This window comes from Ooceraea biroi, chromosome 3, assembly GCF_003672135.1.
Source record: "Ooceraea biroi isolate clonal line C1 chromosome 3, Obir_v5.4, whole genome shotgun sequence".
In the NCBI taxonomy this organism is placed as follows: Eukaryota; Metazoa; Arthropoda; class Insecta; order Hymenoptera; family Formicidae; genus Ooceraea; species Ooceraea biroi.
In genome coordinates this window covers 1,528,337-1,553,518 of record NC_039508.1, presented here as the reverse complement: position 1 = coordinate 1,553,518, position 25,182 = coordinate 1,528,337, and the positions used below count along the sequence as shown (strand labels likewise).

General features: G+C 43.4%; 2 protein-coding genes and 2 non-coding genes across 6 annotated transcripts; 2 read left to right on the top strand and 2 right to left on the bottom strand.

The window, feature by feature from the left end:
• Positions 1–1,945: 1,945 nt before the first annotated feature.
• On the bottom strand, positions 1,946–2,019 carry Trnat-agu. Its single transcript has one exon. It is a non-coding gene; the product is annotated as a tRNA-Thr (tRNA).
• A 2,283-nt stretch (positions 2,020–4,302) lies between these two features.
• On the top strand, positions 4,303–22,652 carry LOC105283128 (tubulointerstitial nephritis antigen-like). Of its 3 annotated transcripts, XM_011345604.3 has the most exons (9): positions 4,303–5,719; positions 5,809–6,962; positions 19,191–19,489; positions 19,614–19,677; positions 19,764–19,962; positions 20,781–21,076; positions 21,316–21,515; positions 21,667–21,821; positions 22,058–22,652. In XM_011345604.3, exons 3-9 carry the CDS (start codon positions 19,192–19,194, stop codon positions 22,175–22,177), a joined length of 1,332 nt encoding a protein of 443 aa, XP_011343906.1. In that variant the 5' UTR covers positions 4,303–5,719; positions 5,809–6,962; position 19,191; the 3' UTR covers positions 22,178–22,652. The 3 variants fall into 3 exon arrangements, with proteins under 3 accessions (XP_011343906.1, XP_011343905.1, XP_019888460.1); XM_011345603.3 differs by having other exon boundaries at positions 4,303–6,962; XM_020032901.1 differs by lacking the exons at positions 4,303–5,719; positions 5,809–6,962 and having other exon boundaries at positions 19,091–19,489.
• On the top strand, positions 4,454–4,525 carry Trnap-agg. Its single transcript has one exon. It is a non-coding gene; the product is annotated as a tRNA-Pro (tRNA).
• Positions 22,395–24,962, bottom strand: LOC105283129. The gene is made up of 4 exons (XM_011345605.3): positions 24,608–24,962; positions 24,340–24,521; positions 23,643–24,005; positions 22,395–23,407 (listed from the first exon to the last, which is right to left on the bottom strand). The coding sequence occupies exons 1-4, from the start codon at positions 24,945–24,947 to the stop codon at positions 23,174–23,176; spliced, it is 1,119 nt and encodes a 372-aa protein (XP_011343907.3). The 5' UTR covers positions 24,948–24,962; the 3' UTR covers positions 22,395–23,173.
• Positions 24,963–25,182: the final 220 nt, after the last annotated feature.

Here is a 25,182-nt window from a genome sequence, read left to right as displayed (position 1 = left end):
ACTAATTAATGATAATAATGATATGAAAAATAAAAGAATTTGACAGTAATATGCCTTTCGCATTGAGAGGTGGATGGAGAAACACTCGATCTTCTCATTGTCATTCAAGTGTTCAAGTCAATTCGCTCATCATGTTGTGCAGTAAAGTGCAAGTATCGCATGACATGTGTCTAGCGTTTTATTCTCTCGAGAAAAGAACCGTGCGAATTAAAGTTGACAGATTTATCGGTAAGCACTGTTTGTCTCGCATTGTACGGACCATTGCAATCGTTCTCATGTAATTGATCAATACTAAAGAGTGCGAGGTTTACGAGATGCTGTTGATAATGTCGTGTCGAGATTCGTCGAGGCATTAAGGTATTTTAGACATATTTCAAATCGCTTTAAGCAATCATAACAAAAATACTGAAGTCAGATAAATATTTTCTTCGATCAAACCTGGCTAACATATGCTAGATGGTCAGCAATAAATAAACTAAAATCTCTGCTTTTTCAAACGCGATGTACTGCACGCCGACGGGATTTGTCAGTCCAATAATGCATTTTGAAAAAGCAGAGATTTTAGTTTATCTATTGCTGACCATCTAGCATATGTTAGCCAGGTTTGATCGAAGAAAATATTTATCTGACATATGAAATTGACTGGCGATTAATAATATTTCAATTTAAAAATACTGAATTTATGTTTTTCATGAATTACCCCTCCCTCCCGAGGGCCCGCGTTTTAAAAAACGCTCAAAAATTTACATTCAATGTACTATCATACACATATTAGTTTCGTTAGACTAGACTAGTAAACTTATAGACTAAACTTAATCTACGTGAAAGCCGAAAGGTTAAGGATTTCACCAAAGAAATAGCAAGACAATGCTACAATTACTTACGAGAGAATACTTCTAGTATTCGCCATCTAGCGTCAGGAAGTGGGTTTTAGTAGGATATATTCTTTAGAGTAATCAATAAACAACGAATTAAAGAGAGAGAGAGAAAAGAGATATTGAGGCACGTAATAAAATTATTTTATAAAGTGAGAACATTTTGTTTGTGTTCACAAAATACAATATTCGGTGTTGAACTGAGCAAGACGCTGTTTCAGTGTCTCCGCAATGTGTCTTTTTGTTTGTGTCGCTGCTCCCGTTGGAGATAATTGATGGTTGCTTTTTGGAAAAAGTGACTATTTCGCACTTGATAAGGACCCTAATTTGAGGTCGAAACGTAGTGCTACCAATATTTTGTTTCACCAGTTCTTGGTCGTAAATAAAGAATTATCACAAAATACAATATGTTTAAATATCTAAGCTTGCATGCTATGGAATGTTTTCGCATGTTCGTTCAAAGATTGTGTAGCGTGCACTTTGGTCGACTGAAAAGCCACGAATAATTTTCGCGCATACCTAAGCAATGACCGCGCTTCAATTTAAACCGGAATGTTTTTAGGCGGCAATGCTGCAATTGATCTTGCACGTTAAGCGATTATAAATACGCTTATGACCGTAGTCGCATTTACACCGCGTTACCGAGAACGGGCTGTATGCGGACGTAAAATACCTTGATCTCGGCCCAGCAGGAAATTAGATTCTATTATTGCATCGACGGTCTAGGACAGTCTACGAACAAATTCTATTCGGATCTGAATGCCTTTAACATTTGTTGAGGCTTACATTCTTGTTGTAATTCGTTGTTTAACAAAGCTGAATGGCAGATCTCTCATTAAATAAATTTCTTAAACATATTAAACGGGGAAAATATAATAAATGAAAATTTAATTAATACAAAATTAGCATTTCGATGAGGGGGTTGACATATAAAAGTAATTATTTAAAAAACGTTTCTTTTTTGTAAAACTATTAGAAATATACTTTGTTACTAAGAATTCCTTGCCGAAATATTCTGAAAAATGCAAAAAGACGACAAATATGGAAAAAAATCCTCAGTCAATGAAGGAAGGCCCCGGAGGGATTCGAACCCTCGATCTCCTGTTTACTAGACAGGCGCTTTAACCAACTAAGCCACGGCGCCTGAATGACAATGGGACCCTGATTAAAGTAGATAAATTTACTGAGACCATGTATCAAGTCACTTTTTATATATAAACATAATTTCATTAAAATAAAAAAAGCAATTATAATTATGTAACGGAATAGATGAAACCACTTAACAGTCGAAATATCTATCGCATTAAATAACAAAATATATGTACATGCATTAGTATAGACGCGATTTATAATTATCTTTGACGCGTCTGGCGGCGACGTGCACCTATATATACTGCATTCACCGAAATTTATGGACACTTCGAAACGATTCTGCTCGCACGCGACCCACATTTTCACGCATTAAATTAACTTGCAAAGCGCAGGAGGGAAAAAAGTCAGCGATCTATTTGTGAGAACGAGATACATGGATGCGCGTGAACACTGCAGCCACTTCTTGTCGCTGCGGAACGAGACGTGGCACGATCAAAGTGAAATATAGGAGCGCACGTTAAACAAACGATTCGCTGAAAGCAAATGAGAACTTGAGGTCGCCTTCGAGAGGAACGTGACATGGAAAAAAAAAAACGAAAAAAGAAAATAAGAATGCTCGTTTTCGGGAACCGATGTGAGATCGTCATGATCTCACTCGCCTCGAAAATGCCGATGCCAACACGCGAAATGATGGGTCCACATCTACAGTAGAAATCTAAGAAATAAACAGCAACGACAGCCACAGTGTTTCAACCAGTTCCATCAGCGCTTTGTAGCGTTTACAGTGGCGCGCTTTTTGCGAGCATCTCGATGACGACGGCAACGAGATTCGAGTGTATCGTGAGCACTGCCGAGCGCACGCTGTGTTATTAAAAGTGAATTAAATAAACATCCCGGATGAGTACCGGTTTAAGCGCAACAAGACGAACTCCCGCGCAGAACGGGCAAGAAAATAACCGCCGTTGGACGCTAATGCGCGATAATTAATGTCGGTACAATCGGAGATGCGGAATTGGGGAATCTCCGCTCTCGCACACACGGAATCCTATTAGCGAGAAGAGGAGATTCCATTGACGCAACTTAATCTCGTGATTTTATCTCGTTACATAATTAATCGAGACAAGAGGTCGATGAACATCACGTGCCGATCGAGCCGGAGGATAATCACTGATTCTAATTACGCCGAAGTTGACAAGCAATGCGCGATATATCGGTGTGGTACTTTCTTCCTAGAGTATATTTGGCTCGTGTAAAATAATTATTGCAATTAGTAATTGATGGATTAAACATTTTTTTCTTCTCAGAGGAGTTCTGAGTTGATAATATCATTATTTTTTATATTGCCTAGAGTTCTCTGCTATTGAAAATACCGTAAACTCAGAAATGAAAAAGTTCTCGAGTTTAAAATTTTTTTCTTCTCAGAGGAGTTCTGAGTTGATGATATCATTATTTTTTATATTGCCTAGAGTTCTCTGCTATTGAAAATACCGTAAACTCAGAAATGAAAAAGTTCTCGAGTTTAAAATTTTTTCTTCTCACAGGAGTTCTGAGTTGATGATATCATTATTTTTTATATTGCCTAGAGTTCTCTGCTATTGAAAATACCGTAAACTCAGAAATGAAAAAGTTCTCGAGTTTAAAATTTTTTCTTCTTACAGGAGTTCTGAGTTGATGATATCAATATTTTTTATATTGCCTAGAGTTCTCTGCTATTGAAAATACCGTAAACTCAGAAATGAAAAAGTTCTCGAGTTTAAAATTTTTTCTTCTCACAGGAGTTCTGAGTTGATATCATTAATTTTTATATTGCCTAGAGTTCTCTGCTATTGAAAATACCGTAAACTCAGAAATGAAAAAGTTCTCGAGTTTAAAATTTTTTCTTCTTACAGGAGTTCTGAGTTGATGATATCAATATTTTTTATATTGCCTAGAGTTCTCTGCTATTGAAAATACCGTAAACTCAGAAATGAAAAAGTTCTCGAGTTTAAAATTTTTTCTTCTCACAGGAGTTCTGAGTTGATATCATTAATTTTTATATTGCCTAGAGTTCTCTGCTATTGAAAATACCGTAAACTCAGAAATGAAAAAGTTCTCGAGTTTAAAATTTTTTTCTTCTCAGAGGAGTTCTGAGTTGATGATATCATTATTTTTTATATTGCCTAGAGTTCTCTGCTATTGAAAATACCGTAAACTCAGAAATGAAAAAGTTCTCGAGTTTAAAATTTTTTCTTCTCACAGGAGTTCTGAGTTGATGATATCATTATTTTTTATATTGCCTAGAGTTCTCTGCTATTGAAAATACCGTAAACTCAGAAATGAAAAAGCTCTCGAGTTTACAATTTTTTCTTTTCAGAGGAGTTCTGAGTTGATGATATCATTATTTTTTATATTGCCATGAATTTGAAAGTACACACCAATCACAAGATCCGAATGGAGAACAAGCTAATCACAGATGTACCTGCTAAAAGAGAGAGCTCTCAAGAAGTGGCTCGTTGGTCTAGGGGTATGATTCTCGCTTAGGGTGCGAGAGGTCCCGGGTTCAAATCCCGGACGAGCCCGCTCTTTTTTTTCCCCTTTTTTCCATCTACACCGCGATTGTTGGATGAAACTTGATTTCTCGATAATGAAATGTTGCCGAAATATCTTGCTTCCTTCCTGCGTGACGTTCGTTTCGTAACGCACGAATGTTTAGCGCTGCGTGCTTCGTGGGTGAGTAACATGACGAACGTTATCACCGATGTTTTTACGCAAATATAATTTAAGACGTATAACGAAAACACTCGCGTTCGCCGAGATCGAATTCGAGATATCGCGGAGACGAAGTGTCGCTTCATGTCGCAATTCTCGTCAAATTACATCATTAACCGATCGCCTCGGGACTGTTTCCATGGATTAACGTCTTCCTCCTTCCGTTCAATGTCGTTCCGAAACAATGCATAATTAAAGTCAGATAGTCAATCGTTATAAATAGCGCGGCACGTATCGCGCTTTAATCGGCGCGATCATTGCTGTCTGCCTGCGATATTGATTTTTAATCGAGCTCCTCGAGCGATGCGCATCAGCTTGCACACGTGTCTCACCGTTTAATGGAATCTCTAATGCGACATTCCGATTTTTTGCAGACTCAACTTCGTACGTCACCTACTAGAGGAATGCGGATGGTTTGTCACGCTGAGCCCGCGATTCAATTAAACGTCAATTTCCACGTTTGATCGATTTATTATTTGTACTGCCATGCCGGTTTGTTCGCCGGCATTCTCCGTGAATTCGTCATCGCAATTCAACCGCCGAGCATATGATCCGACTATTATCGGGTTATCATGTTCGATGCGACAGCAGGAATACAAATTCGATAAGCACGCTGGTATTTTTACACTTGAGCGTGATTCGGAAAGCTTTAACTTTAGTTAAAAAAAATTGAAACATCGCGTCTGAACATTCTCCGCTGAAATCGGATCGTGCGAACGACGACTGCAGGGAATTAAAAATCATTAAAATGTGTAATAAACATTTTAATATGCAACGGCTGTCTATCTGAGATAGTTGATTGTGCCACACGCCTGTTTTCGACGATATCTCACGCTACGCTTATTTTTGCAGAGAACATTGTATAATAATTTGCTGCCATCACGGCGTTCGCACGAGTGGAATCATCTCTAATCATCCTTGCAACGATATCCCTCTTCTGGAAGAGTTTATTGATTCTTTTATTCTTTTCTGCGAAAACGCAATTTTTCAGCACACTCCGGAGCGTAAGTGTATCCTCTCGGAATAATCGCCGAGTTGCGCGTGCGTTTCTCGACAATGACGAATTCCAAAATAATCGGAAATGTGCTTGCAGGAGACAATCGGTAGGCAAACTGGAGGCGGCACAGATTTCTACGTTTAACCGTGCCTGTTTCACTTGGAAACATTATTGCACTCGCCGGAAAAGCATTACGCTTCTCGAACCGAGATTAACTTCTGAAAATAGAGAGAGAGAGAGAGGTATCGATATATCGATATATATAAGGTATCTTTATATAGAAATACTGATGGAGGGTATACTCTCATAGGGCGAAGGGCGATAACGGGCCATAGGGCCGTCTGTTGGATCTAGAAATAAGTATAGATAACTGTTGCAGGGGACTCAAGCAGCGTTAAATCCTCACGACGAATAAAAAATCATCGAATGAAAAAATCACTTCGCAACGTTGATCTTTAAATGAAAACACGAAACGCAATCCACATACTCACAAAAATAAGTTGAATGCGATAATACAGTAATAAAAAGAACAACATTGCAAATTCTGACGTTGCTTGGTAATAATTTCCCATGTAATCTGACCACTCTTATCGCTTTCGATTTTTTGTTAACCGCTGCGATCTTCCCGTCGCAGTGGCAGATTGTTACTCCGATCGAGCAATCTCGCGAGGAAAGATCGATCCCGCGGCCAGACAATCCGCGAGCAACGATCCAACGCGCGGCTTCGGCGGAAGGCAGAAGAATTCACCTTCCGCGCCTTCCTGCATCATCTCGCATCGGTCCAGCGCTTTCGTCATCCCGATGACGATGACGGGGAACGACGGAGGACCACGACGGCAAGGAGATCCGGTGGGTAGTGGACCAAAGCCGATCGTCTCTCGCACGGCGCTCGGTCGTGACGTCGCTCACGCTCTTCGAGTGGCGGTTCGAACCGAATTGTGATACCGAGAGACTTAGTTTAGCTTGCGTTTACCTCCCGTCTCCGCGGGTCAGTTAGGCTCGCGCTTCCGAGCCGCCAGCACCGGCTGTGTTCTCTTCCTCCCTCCTGTGATCTTAGCTCGATCGCGAGCGATCCTACGACCGATCCGATCCGATCCGACGTCGGCCGCCGAGCCCTTTCGCGATCGCCCTCACCGCCCTTGATCCTTCACAGTGCGATCCCCCTGGGCTGCACGTGGCATATGCGAACCGATCGCTGTCGAAGGAGATAGTCCTCGATCTGGACCAGACTGAGTCTCGCCGCTCTCCGAGTAAGTGATGTTAATTGTTAGATGTATGTAATTGTGTTAAGATCGATCGATGATCGATGATCGGCGATTAGGAATGCACGTTGATCGTGGAGAGTGAGAAATTGTTCGAATTTGTCCAAACTGTGCAAACAAGTGCACCTTCGTGATGGAGAGGCGGTTACACGAAGGCTGTTGCAAATTGAAGTTGTAACACTTGTAACAGCAGAGATTGCATATAAATGATAAGCATCTTGTTCGCGACTCTTGAGAAAAAATATTTTACATCGAAGTTTGCAGAAGTTTGCAAATTCGGATGTCTGAAATCAAGTTTCTCTCTTTATTGCAGCGTACAGCCGATTAATTGTTTTCATCAGCCGCAATCGGTGACAATAATAAACGAGTTTACGTATCAATTGAGAAGATTTGAACTGATTAAGTTAATGCTTGCTCTTGCGTCTTTTATTTCTCTCTCACTTTCATTCACGAACGTCAGTTTTATTTTCCTCGCGCATGATTTAGTAGAGAGTTGAATTTGAGCATCTTATCAAATTGCTATCTAGCGGTGATGTCATCTCTCTGTGAATTTATTGCGAAAGAAGAATGCAGAGGAATGCGAAACACGTTCTATTCTTTTTCGTTGATCCTCAAAAATTCTCGCGACTCACAAAAATAGATTACCGTCCGCGTATCAATGCGTGTACGTACTTGGCCGCTTTCTACATGAATATTTTTACATTAGAGTGATGAAAAAACATAAAATAACCGCAAAAATGTCTCGCGATTTAACAACTCACGATTTAACAGCTCGTAATAAAGTTTCATAATGAGTCTCATAATGAGTTTCATACTGAAGCTCGTTATGTTCATACGTAAGACGTATTCCATCATTCACATCATCCATAATTATTAGAAATAAAATACACTATGACTTGAAAAGCTTTAACTTGGAAATATAATCGAATTCTCACGTTCGGATAATCAAACGATTTATTTTAATTGACTCACTCCGAACGCTTCGCGCAACTTAACACAGAAATTTGATACGGACTCGTTCTTAAGATCGGTTGATTTTGCTGATGAAGTCAGCGACGAGAAAAAAATGCGGGTTACAAGTAACAGGAATTGTTCTGGCGAACTTGGACAAAACGCGAGTCTGATACCGATTATCGATGTCACGACCCAAGCGTCAGTAATGCCGGTCACTTAAATGGCGATTTGTCTGTCGTTATCAGCGTGAACTGCAAAATTGTGTCAACGTACGGATCCAGATGTTGATGACGCTTCGATGACGGTCATGATCACAAGGTCGACCAGTAGAAATTCAATAGATCCCCAGCTTGTCATCCGACTTGCACTGATCGATCCCTTGGCAAAACTCAACGTTTTCTTGTCTTGAAAACAGTATTTTCTACTAGTCTCTTCTAGAGGAGGAAGCTTCAAATTGCACTCCTAGCATAATACGAGAGTCACCGAGCGGATTCTGCACTTGGGCTCGCTAGCGCCGAGCAATTCGTATCGCGGCGGGCTTGTAATTCTATGCAACGGATATCGCAGCGGTGATTAAGCTCAGCGAGCGAGTGGGAGCGTGCACATACTTGGCGAGATAAGTGTGCGAAAAATAGCGAGCGATCCGAAAATCATTTTGACGGAGAACGCGCGGTTCTCGCTGAAAAATATCTCGGGAGCCGCGCGTGCTTAAAACGGTTCTTCAATAACGCGTTACAACCTTGTTGCCGATCGCGCTCGGTATGGCAATCTTGCAAACTTTCATCAGCAATAGCGCGCGGTAACAGCACCGACTTCTTCGTACGTAAGCGATAGATAAATTACAACCAGCTTGCGGGGCCGTAAGTCACGCCGGTGGCAAGGTCATGGCGACCACTATGCGACAGGAAAATTTTAGCGTAACGTTTTCAATGAAATTCACCTGCCTCCTTCGTGCCTTCAAAAGGCATCAATTTTAACGGCAAAGTCGGTCAGAAAATAGTTTTTGAAAAATATTTTTTCGAGATCGATCGGTGGAAGACCGAGAAGTGCAGAGGAGACGATTGGAAGAAGTAATCATCAGCTGGAAAACGAGGAATGTGTTTTCCGAGTTGGATGCAACGAGCTCTTTCTGGATTGGATCCTGTGGCTCCTTATCAGTCTCGTCTTCGACGCACGATGGAATGGAATGTGTATTTCAAATGTTCCTTCCTCTGGATCGTGCAGTAATGCGAGCGGACTTGCGTCTGAAAAATGCGGATATATTTCAAACGCTTATTGGAGTCCAATCAACGCCAATCAACATTTCCTCCGCGCCGCGTTCTGCAAGCCGGCGCCACGTTTAATAAGGCGCACTCGGAATTTGCATAATGCTTTATGCAAATTCGACAGATTTTTCTCCCAATAGATATATCTCATGACGACTAATAAAATATGTCCTGTGGCAATTCTGCTCCTTTCCGGCTTGCCTGCCAAGGCAAGGAAGGTACCAATGAGAAATCACCGTTATCAAATATACTTTTCGCGCTTCCTCGTTCTTTCCGGACAAAAGAATGACGTTCTGGAGCATTACAAAACGAGTCGTTCCTGGTTATAATTTGTGGGAGCTACGTGTTCAGTCGCACTCGAACGGCAACGAAATTTACGGGCGTAATTAAAACTCCCACGATGCAGTTGCATCATCAAAACAAGACGGCGACTAGGAGACCTCATCCGACGACTACGTTCTAATTCGGGCGACCGTATTAATAACCCTCCCCGACGTACGTCGCGACGGGAAGTAAACACCCTTTGACGAACTGCCAGGCGAAGTGAATAAATCCCGCGGTAATCTCGCGCTTAATGAAAAGCTCGTTATCACCGGGCGAGATGTGGGTCAGGTCCGTTTGGTTCCGAGAGATGAAATGCTATTAACGTTATCGCGACGAGACCACGTCGAGGACGTCGCCGGGCGCAATCTGACAGTTTGCACTCCAGGGTGTGATTAATTAATCGCGATGCCGGCAATTTCCTCCTCGAGCGACGCGTTAAAACTTCCTCGAGCGTTACACGTTCGCGGATAGTCTTCTCTCTGCCTCCCTCGTCGAAGTTGCGAAGAAAGTCGACCGATTACTTGCACTCGGCAGGTGATGTAACGCGTGGGGCAAAGGGAATCATTCCTCTCGATGAAGATAAATCTGGAACATCGAGTCTTGTGCAAGTGTCAAGTTAAACTCATTGCACGATTGTAAAAGCGAGCAAAGTTACAAACATGAAGAAGCTAGACCTCCATCGCGCTTCATCTGTCATCCAAGGCGCAGAACTTCAATTAATCGCGAAATGCGTTGATGTGTCAAAGGGCTTGTCAACCGACACAAATCTGATCGTTTCGGCGCGTGCGTGACAACGTGCCGGTTGTGTAATCGCGGACGCGGATGCGTCAGCGCAGCGACGTAACCCTTGACAAGAAGCCGCTCTCGCAATGCGATTCGCTCGTCGAGATCGGTATCTCGATAACGGCAGCAAAGTGCTGCGGTGCCAGGCGTGTTTGCAATTTGCCGATAATTATCAGCTGGCACGCATTAGGCGTTAATGAGCGTCACGCGACCGATAATTGAACGATTATCGATGCTGCGAGAGCGATGACGAGCGCGGTCCACCATCCGCATCCGTCAATGACGCTCGCCGGAAACCGCGATCGGCTGGACCCGCAGGCACAGATTTTGCCATCGAATTATCCAGAAGAACCAACTGCGTCGCGGAATTCCTTTTTCATACATACATACGTGAGTAAAACGCGTGATTCAATTGCAGCCGACCGAACCTTCGTACAAGGTAGCCGTTATCGTCGTAAACTGCGCGGTTTGCATCAAGAGAAAGAGAGGGAGACCGCGAAATCCACATACCTCATTGCTGGATATTAACCGAACGCGTTTATTGCAGCTCGTACCGTTATCGCAGGCGCCGCCGTTGAACGGCCGTTAGCAGAACGTGGCTGTTAATCGCGTCCAATAAATCAGTTTACGATGTTAGAGAGGGCCGTTGATAAATGGCCGTCTCAGACGAGATGCGTGTCAGACTCGTGATTCGGACCGCGTTTCTGCCGTTTAAATCACGCTCCCTCAAAAAGCTCCGAGCAAGGGTGTCTATGGGGATGCTGAAACGCGATGGTGCCGTTATCATCGATTCGGCACCGAATACCGTAAATACTTTGAATTGAATTTAGCTACGCCAAATATTCCAGATTAGTGCATATCGCATCGATATTTTCCAGCATTGATGCTAATAAATAATTAAAAAATTTGTTAATTAATAGAATAAATTAATAGAAATCGACGTAGTGCATGAAGGGGTATTGCAGAAATGGTACGATCTGTTCCAGCGCGAATGCTAAACTTCCCGCAGTATAAATGCAAACAACCTGTAACGCCGCGGAATTTGGGGTAACGACGCGCATCCACCGGTTCCCCCGGTTGATATGACGTACACGTTATTTTTAGTATTAACAATTCGTAGGGTCGCGAATAACCACGACGCGTGGTGGTGCAGTAAACAGATTTAAAAAAAGCGGAGGGGTATTTACAACGCTAAAAATAAGAGCGAGCATCAAAAGAATCCGGAGCGTTGCTGCTGGCGAAACTTGAAACGTGTAAAAATCGCAGCTCTGTAATTACCTAAATCACCATCACTTTAATCGTCATTGAAATTATTAATCTGTCACGCAACATTTTATTTTGCGCAAATAAAGGCATAGAAAGCATAAAAATAAATTACAGTTAAATAAAAAGAAAGCTGTAAAACGTATTTTTTATATGAGACGTTCCTCCGCGGAACCGTTTCCTCACTTCAGGGTACGTCGAAGTCGGTCGTAACATCGCGGCAGATTCTTCAACGAAGAAAAAAATTCCGTAAATGGGATTATATCACGCGCGGCGCAACATGAGCGTAAAAACTACGCACGATGATTGTCGCTCGCGTGTGAAGCAATCTGCGCGTGCAATTCCGCCGGGCCATATGTGACATTTATTGCACGCCGTTTCTCATCCGATGACAGGTAGCGTAAATCGACTGGCACGCGTCTCGGTGTTGATGCAAGAGGAGCTTTTGGAGGGCTCGCTGTCTGACGGGGAATTCTCTATTTGAGAGCGATGACCATTCGCGCGGGCTGAAAGCTCTTACAGGCAGGCTCGCGCTTCTTCGACGAGGCTTAACGTGGCAGACCAATAATAAAGCATGTCTCGTTCATGCTTGCTGGAATAATTGCTCTGCCGGTCCGCAAAGACCCGCGCAATTCTAATAGTGTGGGCACGTCGATAAATTCCATCTCTTTCGGAATAGATTTGTGATGATTTTGTGATATAATGCTTCTAGGAAAAAAGTGAAAAAGAAGAAGTGAAAAAGCTCTCCGAATGCTGATCGCAGACGAGTAAACTTGTTGGCTTTCATGATTTATTTGGAGTTCACTTCGCCCACGACGGCACGAAAGAAAGGCGTACCCCGTGGTATCACTGACCGCCGTAAAAAAAGCAACGATGAATCGCACAAGGACTTTGAGATTCCTTTCTTCGGTTCTACGTTCTCCTCCTCGTCCCCGCCTCGCGCAAGAGGGGCCCATAAAAATAAGCGGGCGCAGAATATAAAGCAGGGGTTCTATAGCGACGGCCCGTTTATTTTTCCAATATCCGGCAGCGCGGAATGTCCGGACGCATTCAGAAATATCTGCGGGCTCGCTCACTTCGGCTTCTCTTCTCCAAGTAATCGCGATTCGCTGGAAATACCTGTTCTCTCCCTTGCAGGGCGCGCGGAAATAGGTGCAGCGACGGTGTTCTATTCGTGAATAAAAAATAAGTAAAGTGTTCTGAGCTAATGTAAGTTTTTCGTCAAGTATCTCGCGATAATTACATCGACGGTTAAATAAACGACAAAAATCGTAATGAATGCATTTTTGATTCCGTTGATTGACATTTCGGTTGCAATGTGGGCTGAAAAACCGGGCGCGATTGATTTACGCAATTTCTCTTTTAATATTTTTGCACTACCACGTATTCCCCGCGAGAAACGGCGTGAGAAAGCTCCAGCGAGCGGATTGCATAAATAACACGCCTATGTATAATATAATACGTTGACGCGAACATTGATATCGCGTTATGTCATTGCGTATATAGTGACAGTGCCTGATAGTCAGGCCGCTGCCAGAGATTATAGAATGCGCTCTGCCTAATGAATGCCTGATGCTAATGCGCCGCTGTTTAGCATAAGCGAACGCTCGCTAACACGAATTTCGGGCTAATACGATTCTAGCAGCGTTTCGGTTCACGTTACGTTACGCTCGTTGAAGCTTCACATCTGATAAGTACTCGCGAATATGCAATGATTCCACAGGATGAAATATACGATATATTGGATTGTAACTTATATTCCATTTATTTAAAATATTTTTATTTATTTAATATTTAATATTTTTAATAAATATTAATACATGTTACAATCCATATTATCAAAAATGCTGAAAGAACTGGACGAATATATATCACGACCTAATATAAACAAAATAATAATATATATAATAAAATAAATAGATAAAAATAATACAAATTCACAACGAAGAATAAGAGGAACACGTGTGATGCGCGTGGAAGCTTTGAAAGTTCGACTGCCGCGAATCCGGAAGGGAGGAAAGGACCGGTACCAGTTAGCCGCTCGAATCTGCATACTCGTCGGAAGCCCGACAGGTCCTGCTTTCCAGGGGACGAGAGGGTGGTCGGGATCGCGAGTAATTCGAAGGACAATCGCCGGCTGACGTGTGGTCTAAGTATACGTGCCGCATAATCGAGCTCGCCGCATATAATGTCATCGGCGCGGTGAATCATGATCGAGCCGATGCAACGGGGGATGTTACGCATGGATTTTCCCGGATTCGGGAAGAAGACGACGATGATTCTTGACATCCGATGGTGCATCATGCGGTGCATCCGCATCCGATTTCTGTCGGAAACGATGTGGAAACGCGAGCAAAACCGCGGGAGCGGTTGATGCGATGCTCCTGGAATTTAATCTATGATTGATATATAGAGACCGCTGGATCTCCGGCTGTTAATCAGAGGCGCGCGTTGCATTTAATCACAGCAGCTTCACCGCCATGCGCGCGAATGCTCCTGATCGCGCCTGAGAATCGATCGAGAAACATGCCAAAGATAAATGCCGGAGCGAGTTCCGTGAATGAAGACATCAATCCTTCTGATTTTTGTGTTTTTTTTTAATGCAAATTTATGATTGGATTCCAGGATAGCACAGAGAATATTTGATGCTTGTATTAATTTCCGGGATTATGTAACATTTCAGTTCAATTAATCACGAGTTTGTCATGGAATTGCGCCAGGCTGGTTTGCGAAGGTAAAGCTACTGTTAATAAAAAATGTATGAAATGTAATTTGCTCATAGGTACGCATTGCTATCGCTAAAATGATTGTTTTAATTAAATAGGACTACGCGCGACGCTCGCTTGATTGACTCAGCTTCTTTGAACACGATTGTTTGTCGAAAAGTCGGTCACAATAATAAGCACGGCAATAAAGGTTGCATAGCATTCCGTTGACAGTACTCATTGAATAATCTCGGTCCTGACATCACACTCGCACGAACGCGATCAATCGATACATAGTAGCCTTGTGTACTACGCCAGTGTGATACGGTCCTCCACTTTTGACGTAAAAGCACTCGTAGTAGTCAAGTAGTCAAGACGATTATTTGCGTCACACGATTCCTCTCATTGATCGTACAAGAATACCGTCACATTCACCTATTTTCTTGTAACGTAACGTAACACCCTCATCGCACTCTTTCGCTAAATTTACCCTCGACTCCACTTTATACGGTAAATTAGCCGGTGACGCAATCGAGAGATATAAATAAATTTTCTTAATTAAATTCGATCGAAATTATCATTTTTATTTTATTAAAATTGATATATTCCAGAAACGCGAGTAAAGGAATAAAATGAGGGAAATGGGACAGCGAGTAATCGCGGAAAAACGGTATTCCCGGTAATGACATGTGATGTTACGGTTTCAGGCAGATCTCGCACGCGGATGATTAATCTGCTCGCGCGGATAATTATCCTACCGCAGGAAGGCGGAATGAAATCGCAGCTGCCGCGCGTGAACTTACTCCTAATAGGAGCAACCGGGTCAAGAGCGTTCTCTATGGTCGGTCTGATAACCGGCCGGTCAATTTCACGCGTTACGCGAATCGCGTTCATCGGCACGCCCATCACGTGCGTACTCCTTGCTGCGGCTCGATTTCCGTGCTTGCTAGATCACGGATCGGCAACATTTGTAATTCAGAACGTGATTATTTTTCGTAATGCTCGCAGCTGCGTAGCTAGCATCGCTAGCTACGTTTGATTATTTTCATTTTAGAATCGAACCTTCATCGGTCCCTCCCAAGACAACTGACGTCAGCGGAAACGTCACGCGAGGATATTCTTTCTCTTGTAAGTTACAGGCTGACCCTCGACCCGATAGATAATTTTTAAGATGTTAGAGAAGATGAAGAGGGAGAGAAAGAAGTAGCCAGAAATGTATACTCTGTGCTTCGCCCTACAATGAAGGGATCCCAGATTGACTCTAGCTTCAAGGCTAACTTCAAAATGGTCTCGTCGATGAGGAAGCCCTACGCCTACAGCAGCCGTGTAGCTTAACCTTGGTAACCTTAGAAATATCCCTGGAGTCGCGCCAGTTTTCGAGTGGCCGGTTAAACGAACTGTCTCGTCGTCCCCATGACTCCACTTACATCAAGAAGCATTAAGATTCCATCGAGCTTGCGTTCTCCACCTTGACGGTTGTTCAACTGCGTTTAGCGCGTTCTCCGCGCAAGGTGCAGTCTAGCAAAAGGAAAATTCGGGGAAATTCGCCTTTTGATCTCTACTTGAGCTGCAACCAGGCAAAAATGACGGGAGGACTTTCCACCTCGCCATTTCACGCGCATTAAGGGGGGAGCCTGCTTTAGAACGCTGAAAATAAGGTATATTTTACGAATTGTTTTTGGAGAAACTATACAGCGGATCATTATAAAACTTTGATGCATTTATTAGTACATGTTTAAAGATAAAAAATTATTTTTTTATTTGAATATATCGCTTGTAGAGGTCGTCCTGGAGAAATCTTAGTGCAGCCGCGTCGCCGGCATTGCAAATTGGTGAGCATTCTCCTGCCTCCAAATTTCGTCCAAACTGAAAAATTGAAATATGTTCTCGTTATTTGTGAATTCCCATCGTCGATGAACCAAAGAGAGAAGAAAAAAGTTGAAAAGTGCCAAAATGGTGGAGCTTAGAACACAAAAGTACGATTTTTAGACAAAGTTTTTGAACTTTTTCATGCAAAAATAATTGTTTAACTTAATGTTTTTATGAATATTAAAGGTTCATCGACGATGGGAATTCATAAATAACAAGAAAATATTTCAATTTTTCAGTTTGGATGAAATTTGGAGGCAGGAGAATGCTCACCAATTTACAATGCCTCCAGGACGACCTCTACAGGCGATATATTCAAATCAAAAAATAATTTTTTTTATCTTTAAACATGTACTAATAAATGCATCAAAGTTTTATAATGACCCGCTGTATAGTTTCTCTAAAAAAATTCGTAAAATTATACCTTATTTTCAACGTTCTAAAGCAGGCTCCCCCCTTAAAATTGATACGTTGTCACGGAACGTGGCAGTATGCCGCAAAACGTGATTGCCATGCCGTGAACCCATCATTGGTTGACCAACGCGATTCAATGATGATTCGACTTCAACGACCGTTATCGCGAAACGTATCGGACTCGTAAAGCGATGTAAGCCTGGACCGAGTCCAAAAGCCACTCTCACGCTTTAAATCGGACGGATGAGCCGCACGTGAAGGTCGCAGGTGCACCCCGTTTCCTCGACTTGTCATCGTCGGTCATTTCGTCGGCTGTCAAAACGCTAGATGGATTCCTGCCGTTCCTCTTCTTCTAGAAACGATAAAGATCGACTTGCTCGATTGTTCCTTTCTTCTGCTGTCGCCTTATCACGCGTGACGCATAGCGCGACCCTCGACACTGCGCGAATTTGCATGTCAATGAGCATCAACGACAGCAACGCGACAAATTATTCCGAACCATTCTTTCTTAACGCGAAGAAACGAGGGATATTTGTAAGAGGAGTCCCAAAGTGCAAGGCTGCAGTTTCCAGAAATTTACAATTCAAGAAACGAGCGTTTTTCGAGTCTTTCTATTCTGTTTATTCCCTTTCATGTCAAAACGATAATTCTGAAATGACAAGTCCCTGACATCGCCCTCATTTTTCAAATGAGGTGGCGCTTTTTAAATCGCCGACTGATCTGGATTTGGCATTTAATTAACGTCCCCTCGCTCGAAGTGCCCACGAGTCCTTATCCTTACGCAGACTCCCACAGGGTGCGACGCTGATGTCACGGGTCATTTAATTCGTCGAGCCGGTCCCTTAAAAACCTTAAATGTAGGAGGACCATGGACCCACATCCCCGTCACTCGACAGGCCCTTGACTCGCGTTTTACGATCTTTCGTTTACTTTCGTCTTCACGTTAATTAATATTATTTGCCTTTGCGAGACTCCATTGCACTCCCCATTATAGAGTGAAGGGTTGGCCGGTCCGGTAATTTTTTTATTTGAATTTCTCATTTAGACGAATTGGCGCGTTTATTGCGAACAGCACCGACGAGGGAACGCGACGTGCCGGTATTTCGTATGGCGTTTCAGCGAATACGGGTCAAACGAGCGACCCACTTACTTATACGCATTCCCGTAAGGAATATTTGCATTAATTGCTCGGTCCTCAACGAACGCGCTCGCCTCGTCGCCTCCTCGTCTCTTCGGAGTGCCCGCGATCGGGGACAGTAGAGCGAGATCCTTTGTCGCCTCGTCTATATCTAGAAACAGCTGCCGATGCACTTCTCGGAAGCATATAGTCGGCGAGATACCAAGTGTAACCAAGTTGTTGCATCGCTAGCTGCGAATTTGTTCGTTTGCTGCGTTTCATTAAAAAATATCCTACGAAAAGCACTGCTTTCGCAAATCTTTAATATTTTTTATTTAATATTTAATTTTTTATTTTTAATATTTAATATTTAATATTTTTTATGAGACGCAATGGCTGTCGCAAAGGCAAGTTACTCGAAGCTGGTTGCTAATCGATACACATATCGTATCCGTGTCTTCCTTCTTACGTAACATTTGAATTTTTCTAGATATCTAAATTTAGCAGAAAAGCACACACGCGCGCATTTAAATTTAATTAAGTACCATCGATAAGAAAATCGGTCGTCGTTACGCCAGCGAGCGACCTGCCTGAGGTCAGGAAGCTGAAATCACGATCCTCGTTCCAGTCTGGTAAATTCCATCAATATTATAATGCAGCCGATTCGGGTGATACTCGTTTCAGAGTTACGTGATCCGTAATAGACGATGCATGGACCGGTTGTGCGAGCAGTAAACGCCAAGCAGCCACTTCGAGAATCGATCGCGCTGTCGAGTTGATGAACGAATTGTGCCAATCAAATCACAAATCATTAAATTCCTCGGTCGTGAGACTCTTTTTTTTTAAACCTGGAACTGATTGAATCAAATGAATTCAAAACTAACGTTTCGATTATCTCGAATAACAATAATGAACTAATAATGACGAGAAGGATAATGAAAAAAGAGTCAACAAAAGAGACGTTCACAGCTTTGTCATTAGCTGATCGACTTTTCGTGCCTACAAACAGAACACGAGAGGAAACTACATATCGAATGCCGCTGGTTCGGTAAAATAGAAGACATTACACAAGCCCGGCACGAGACCGCTTCCATCATCTTCTCTAGAATGCCGCATGACAAATCGCGCGGCATTTAACCGGGTAACGCCTTGAAGCCGTTCCAAAGCAGACGGGATGACGCGGCCCCAACATTGCGAACTCTTGGCAGCGTTATTGTTGTCAATTGCCAGCTGTTACCGAACTCTAGATACCCTCGTGCATACACCTGTGAAGAGTTACGCGATTGGGGTCGCTCGCAGTTGCGTGCGAAATCAATGAAAGCACCGAACGAAAAATCAAACGAAACTCGAACCGCGATCACAACTGTGTCATCAAACGGAGTCAGCGTTAAGCCGACACGTAGAATCAAATAAAACGCGTTGCGTAATTGATAAAAGCACTGAGAGAAATAACGAAGAAATGTCACAACAGTTTCAGTAAAAGTTCGTTGGGATTAACGTAGTGAATGTGGTCCTCTTTCAGGATGTGGATCGCACACTGCCAGAGCTTAGTGTTCATCGCCTTTGTGTTCTTGCCCTCCGTTGCAAGAGGCATCCCGGATTACTCTGGACTGCCACCGGGACCGTACTGCGCCTCGAGGTATCCCGGGGGTAGTTGCTGCCCAGGACGACAGGATGAGTGCAGCGCGCCGATTCTCCAGACCTTGTGCTACTGCGACGATTTCTGCGACCGGGCCCGTGAGGAGGACTGCTGCCCTGATTACTGGTTCCATTGCAGAAACATCACGCCGAACGTCACGTCGCCGCCCGAAGAAATAAGAAGTTCGTACATACATGTTACAAAAATATGAATGTAAAAATATATACTAAATAATGCGATAAATGAAATTATTTAATCTTCTTAATGTGATGCAAGATTTCTCAAATTTCTTTTGTGCCGTTTCAGGATGCTTCTTCCAGGGAAAAGAGTACAACCATGGACAAACATTGAGAGTGAATTGTAACACATGGTAATATTTTCCCATTTTCTTATTTTTCAAATAAAATAATAGTAGAAAAAAAGCAGACTATTTTAAATTAAACTAATGTCCCGCAGTAAATGCTCGTCGCTCGGCAAACGCGCTGAGGTGTTGTGCGAAGAGAACCGATGCTTGATCGAGCCGGAATTGATGGAAGAGCTGAATCTTCAACAATCCACCCTGGGATGGCAAGCCGGCAATTATTCCGAATTCTGGGGCAGGACACTCCGGGATGGCATAGAACTTCGTCTGGGTACTCTCAATCCCTCGCAATCCGTGAGTGCTTTCTTACAGTATTATCAAACTCGTCTAAATTTTAATTTCAATAAATTAATGATATTAGACAACTTGCAGTAAATTTGTATCTCGCGTATATCCTTGACAGACACACGCAAAGTCTACATCACTATTAAATTAAGAAGCAACGTATTTAGTTAATAAACAAGTAAATACATTACACAAGTTGCTGCAAGATATCGGTAAAATATTTTTGGAGCAATGAATCCTCCGTCATTTGGATCGCACGTGGCAAAGTGCTTCGTTTAATATTCAAGAAGATAAATTTTTATAAAGATCGCGAAGAGGACGGAAAGTCTTTTTACGTAGGAGGGTCGTAGAGACTCGCGCGCGCGCGAGCGAGAAGTTCTCATTATAGCTCGATGAATTCGAAGTGAGGCAACCTTGTTCTTAAAACGCGGCGGCTGTTTATAGACGCAAAATTGCCACGGAAAGATTAGGTCAATTACTGCGCTTGTGCGACTACTAAAGTTCCACGGCTAAAGTAATCTCCTGTATTCCGCTGCGAGGACTTTCATGAATAAGAAAACTCTCGTGAACGACCAACATTGCTGATGGACACTTGCTTGGTAGACGGACTTGGCTCTTTGAAACCACCGAGGTCCCTCAAGTTACAACCTGAGGCATAAACATGATGCTTTTCAATAGGAAAAAGAAGTCTTACTGTAAAGAAAAATTTATTTATGACCGCCATAATAATCTCGTAATTATTATAATTATTATTAATTTGAAAAAAATTGATTTTATGATGAATAATCGTAGAATCGGCTTGCTCAAATGTTCATTTTTGTGCGTAGGTGTATAAAATGAATCCGGTGCGTCGTATCTACGACCCGGACGCGTTGCCGCGGGAATTCGACTCTAGATCACGTTGGCCCCGCGACATATCCGACATTCATGATCAAGGATGGTGCGGCGCGTCCTGGGCCGTGTCCACGGCCGACGTCGCGTCCGACAGGTTCGCGATCATGAGCAAAGGTGCAGAGGACGTGGAGTTGAGTGCACAGCATCTGCTCTCTTGCAACAACAGAGGACAACAGGGCTGCAGAGGCGGGTACCTGGACCGCGCCTGGCTCTTTATGAGGAAATTTGGGTAATTATCTCGTAGATTGATTTTTTCAATTTTGTTAAACAGTTGAAGCATTTAAAGCTCATTGTACGAAGTTGTCTAGTGTGCTTTCTGGAATTGAATATCTTATTTGCAATCGAGCCAAACACACGTTTAAAAATCACTATGCTGTCTTGTATGTTACAAGACGAGAGAAAACACGTACGGTGAGACAATAAATTTCTGTTCGGCGCCTGTCTGTAATATATCATTCTGCGTTGTAGACTGGTGGACAAGGAGTGCTATCCTTGGACCGGCAAGAACGCTCAATGCAAACTACGTAAGAGAAACAACCTGATAGCCGCCGGATGCCGAAACCCACCAAACCCACTGAGGACGGAGCTGTACAAGGTCGGGCCGGCCTATCGTCTAGGCAACGAGACTGACATTATGCAGGAAATCCTGACCTCTGGACCCGTGCAAGGTAGCCGCAACTTGAACGTCCGCCAATCGAAAATTCCGTAAACTACTGGCATTTAGAATCGTTACATGCCACGAAAATATCAAAGTACACCATTACGTAATTCTAGAAGAAGCTAGTTTTTGATGACAACGCATCCGTGTCTCTCTTTCAGCCACCATGAAAGTCTACCAGGATTTCTTCGTGTATAAAGATGGAGTGTACAGGCGCTCTCGCAGCGCGATGCCGCAGGATTACGGGTATCACTCGGTGAGAATAATCGGCTGGGGCGAGGAACCCTCTTATCGCGGTCCGCCGCTCAAGTATTGGGTACGTTTGCGTGGTTGCACGATTACGGTTACACGATAACGTGCTTGGGTGTCCAATAAAAAAATCCAACCAGATCACAAAAATTATAACACGCCTTATAATTCTTTGATGATCGTAGGTGGTTTTATCCTAATGGACGTTTCAATTTCTGGACATCCTTGCACCTTTAATTTTACTTTCCAAACTCGTGATTGAACTTCTGTTCAATTGTGAGTGATCGGAACAATCTGTTTCAGCTGGTCGCCAACTCCTGGGGGTACAACTGGGGAGAAAGCGGACTTTTCAAGATCCAGAGGGGTACGAACGAGTGCGAGATCGAGTCGTACGTGCTGGCGGTGTGGGCGAAGACAGTGTAAAGAGGAAGATATACCAAAGTACTAGAATATCCGATCGTCATAATCATTGTCGGTGCATTTATCGAATCTCCGTCGTGGTGTCCATCGTCGTGCGTAACGATGCGAGTCGCATCAATGTTCGAAAAAGAAATATGTGATCCACACAGTGCCTTCGTACACACCTTATTACATGTAGGCTCGGGAGGGAGGGTGGGCGGGTAGAAACGGGGACAGAATCGTTTATAGAGATATTTAATGTAGGTACGAGCACAGTCGAAAAGAAGTGTCTTCGTTATTTTCTCATTATTCGTAGGCAGCAATAATAATATTATTCTGCATAGAAACTTCGTCTCGTCTCGTGATGCGAGTGTTCAGAGCCGATTTTTCATTGTATCGTACGCAGGTATCGTACCTCACACGTAGCGTCGTGTGTGGATGACTTCGACGTGTAATAAATACTAAGTGCCAAGAGCTTGAAATAAATTTTGTAAGTACACGATCGTCGTTCTTTTGCTCTCGTTAAAAGTTCACCTGCTCTAACTCTAAGACATCTCTACATGAAAATAACAGTTTTACAAACGCATCGTGTCAACGTTAATCCTACCTTTTATCCTTTTCTATTTTTAAATAAAGCTTCTTTGTATATTCTGCGCGTATTCTATTCTAAGATCAATCTACGTACGCTCGATACGTGCGATGTGTGCACTCAGGTTGCTCCCACAAGGTACATGGCAGTGGTGTTGGTGTACAAGGAAGTGGACCCATTAATTACGCTCCTATATTACGAAACAAAGTTGATTTCGTGGACATTAGAATGCATGTGCAGGTTGGACGCTACCTCCGCTCCAAATCTCCCGTCGCGATTCTTTCTCTTGCAGAACAATCGATTCAACATAAAAATAGATCCATCTCCAATACGGTACACACGGTATTAGGCACTCGAGGAATGATTGTGCACGCTGCGTCTCACTAATTAGAAGGAACTCTCACGATGGCTTTAGACGATGGTGGATGGTGTTAGACTACGACGCTTCGCCTGTTGCTCTTGCAGTGCGGACTGTACACCTCTAATTTGTCCCTCGGTGTGTTCATCGCGGAGTAATCGATGGGGAACGGTATGGTATTGCCGCGTATCATGCAAGAGTCCGTCATACCCAAGAAGTGCTCCCCCGGACCGAACGGGCCGCGACCAAACAGGAAGTTGGCGAACACCAACTGGTACTGCATCCAGCCGAGCGGATGATCCCCGTTCTGAAATGAATTTCTCATCGTCAATGATAAAGTATCAAATATTCAAATTAAAATCACATTCAAATTTCATACACTTAAAATTTTTTTAAAAATTTCTTGAACTTTAAATTTCTCCTGTTAAAGATTAACGGGAGAATCGAATTTATAGAATTTTATTTTGCTACTTATTTATTTGTTAAAATTAACACATTTATGCTATTTCATGAATTTATTTTATGGAAATGGATTGACTTACCGAGGTCATGGAGTTGTACGCGATATCCAGGCACTTGTTTATCCTGTCGGTATCCAGGCCGACCACAGTCCCATAAAAGGCCGCGAGTTCCTTCTTGCTGATCATTCCGCTTCCAGAGCTGTTTATGGCAAGGAAGAACACCCTGGGCATAACTTTGATCCAGAACGGCATGTCGTTGTAACTGGCACCATCCGGGGGTGCGACTATCTGCGCCCACCACGATAGCCAATCGTCGAGATCAATCTTCTTGTCCGATTCAATCCTTTTGTCTTGAAAGATCAATCCGGCGAATCCATTCTCGATCTCCAGCAACCTCAAGTACTCCGGTCCGTTCCACGACCAATCCGCGAATCTTCTCAAACGCTTTTCCGAGATAAAGAAAATTATTTGTTATCCATCCATTCTCTCTCTCCGAATTTTAGATGAACATTTTTTATTTTATAATAAATTAATAGATATATAGAATTATAAATCAATCAAATTTTACCGTCTTTTAACATTATTATTTTAGAACACAGAATAATCTTTTGTATTATATATATTCTCCTTCCGATGAAAAAGAAACTCAAAAAATTAATACAAAACGATTAATTACAAAAAGATTGATTGCGCGATGAAATTTTACGTCACAAGTGTCATCAGAATAAACTTCTCTCTCGCTCAACGAAAACAAATCGAGTCTCTGGTGGAGTTGTACCTCCGAGAGCAGAGCGAAATCCTTCCTGTTGACGCAACCATCCCTATCGTGATCCAAGAGATACGTGAAGAAATGCGAGAACTTGTCGCGCTGTATGGGGGCTAAGGTCTGCGAGCCTGTGGTCTTGCTGAGCTCGATAGCTGACAGACTGTCGTCACTTGGGAAGCGGCTCACCCAGGTCGCTGGCAAATCACAGCGAGCGAAGGCAATTAAAACCTTGATTATCAATATCTTCATCATCCAGACTGAACGAAGGAGTCGTACTCACTCCAAACGTGCACGCTCCAATTGGGCTGCTCCAGTTCGGGGACGATGACGGGCTCGACGGCGAGCTCCCCGCCGTGGCTAGTGGTGGTCCGCCATCTCTTGAGGAGGTCCTTGGTCCGGTCGCGCGTCCTGTCGCACGCCTGCCGCCAGTTGGCGATAAATTTCCGCGGCACCTTGAGCGCGTTGGTATCATCCAGGCTGATCTCCTGGCTGCCGAGGGAGCTGCGTTGACTCTTGTCGGCGGGTTCACCACCGCTGCCACCACCGCCGCCGCTGCTTGACGCGCCGTCGTTCTCCGGGTAGTACATGGGGTCCTTTATGCTGCCCGAGCGGCTCTCCATGATGAACTAGTTGGCCGGGCGTCATGCCTAGCTGGTCGACGCGACGTATATTTCACACAGGGGACTCTCTCCTGAAAATAATCAATTCCACCGGCCGGAGAGGTCACCGGGTCGCTCGATATCGCGCGACCGCGCCGTCTCGTCGCTGCGGAATCTTCGGGGCGCAGACCAGGTGGGTGAAACGGAAACTGCGTCTCTTCCAAGATTAGTTGCGCTTTGCACTTTGTCTCCTGCG

Excerpts from the sequence above, each read along its gene's own strand:
- LOC105283129 (XM_011345605.3), bottom strand. The coding sequence starts at position 24,947 with ATGGAGAGCCGCTCGGGCAGCATAAAGGACCCCATGTACTACCCGGAG. Across the intron at positions 24,006-24,339 it reads ATTTCGCTCTGCTCTCGGAG|CGTTTGAGAAGATTCGCGGA; the intron begins GTACAACTCCAC and ends ATCTCGGAAAAG. Across the intron at positions 23,408-23,642 it reads CGTACAACTCCATGACCTCG|AACGGGGATCATCCGCTCGG; the intron begins GTAAGTCAATCC and ends AATTCATTTCAG.
- LOC105283128 (XM_020032901.1), top strand. The coding sequence starts at position 19,174 with ATGTGGTCCTCTTTCAGGATGTGGATCGCACACTGCCAGAGCTTAGTG. Across the intron at positions 19,963-20,780 it reads CTCTCAATCCCTCGCAATCC|GTGTATAAAATGAATCCGGT; the intron begins GTGAGTGCTTTC and ends TTTTGTGCGTAG. Across the intron at positions 21,822-22,057 it reads GTCCGCCGCTCAAGTATTGG|CTGGTCGCCAACTCCTGGGG; the intron begins GTACGTTTGCGT and ends AATCTGTTTCAG.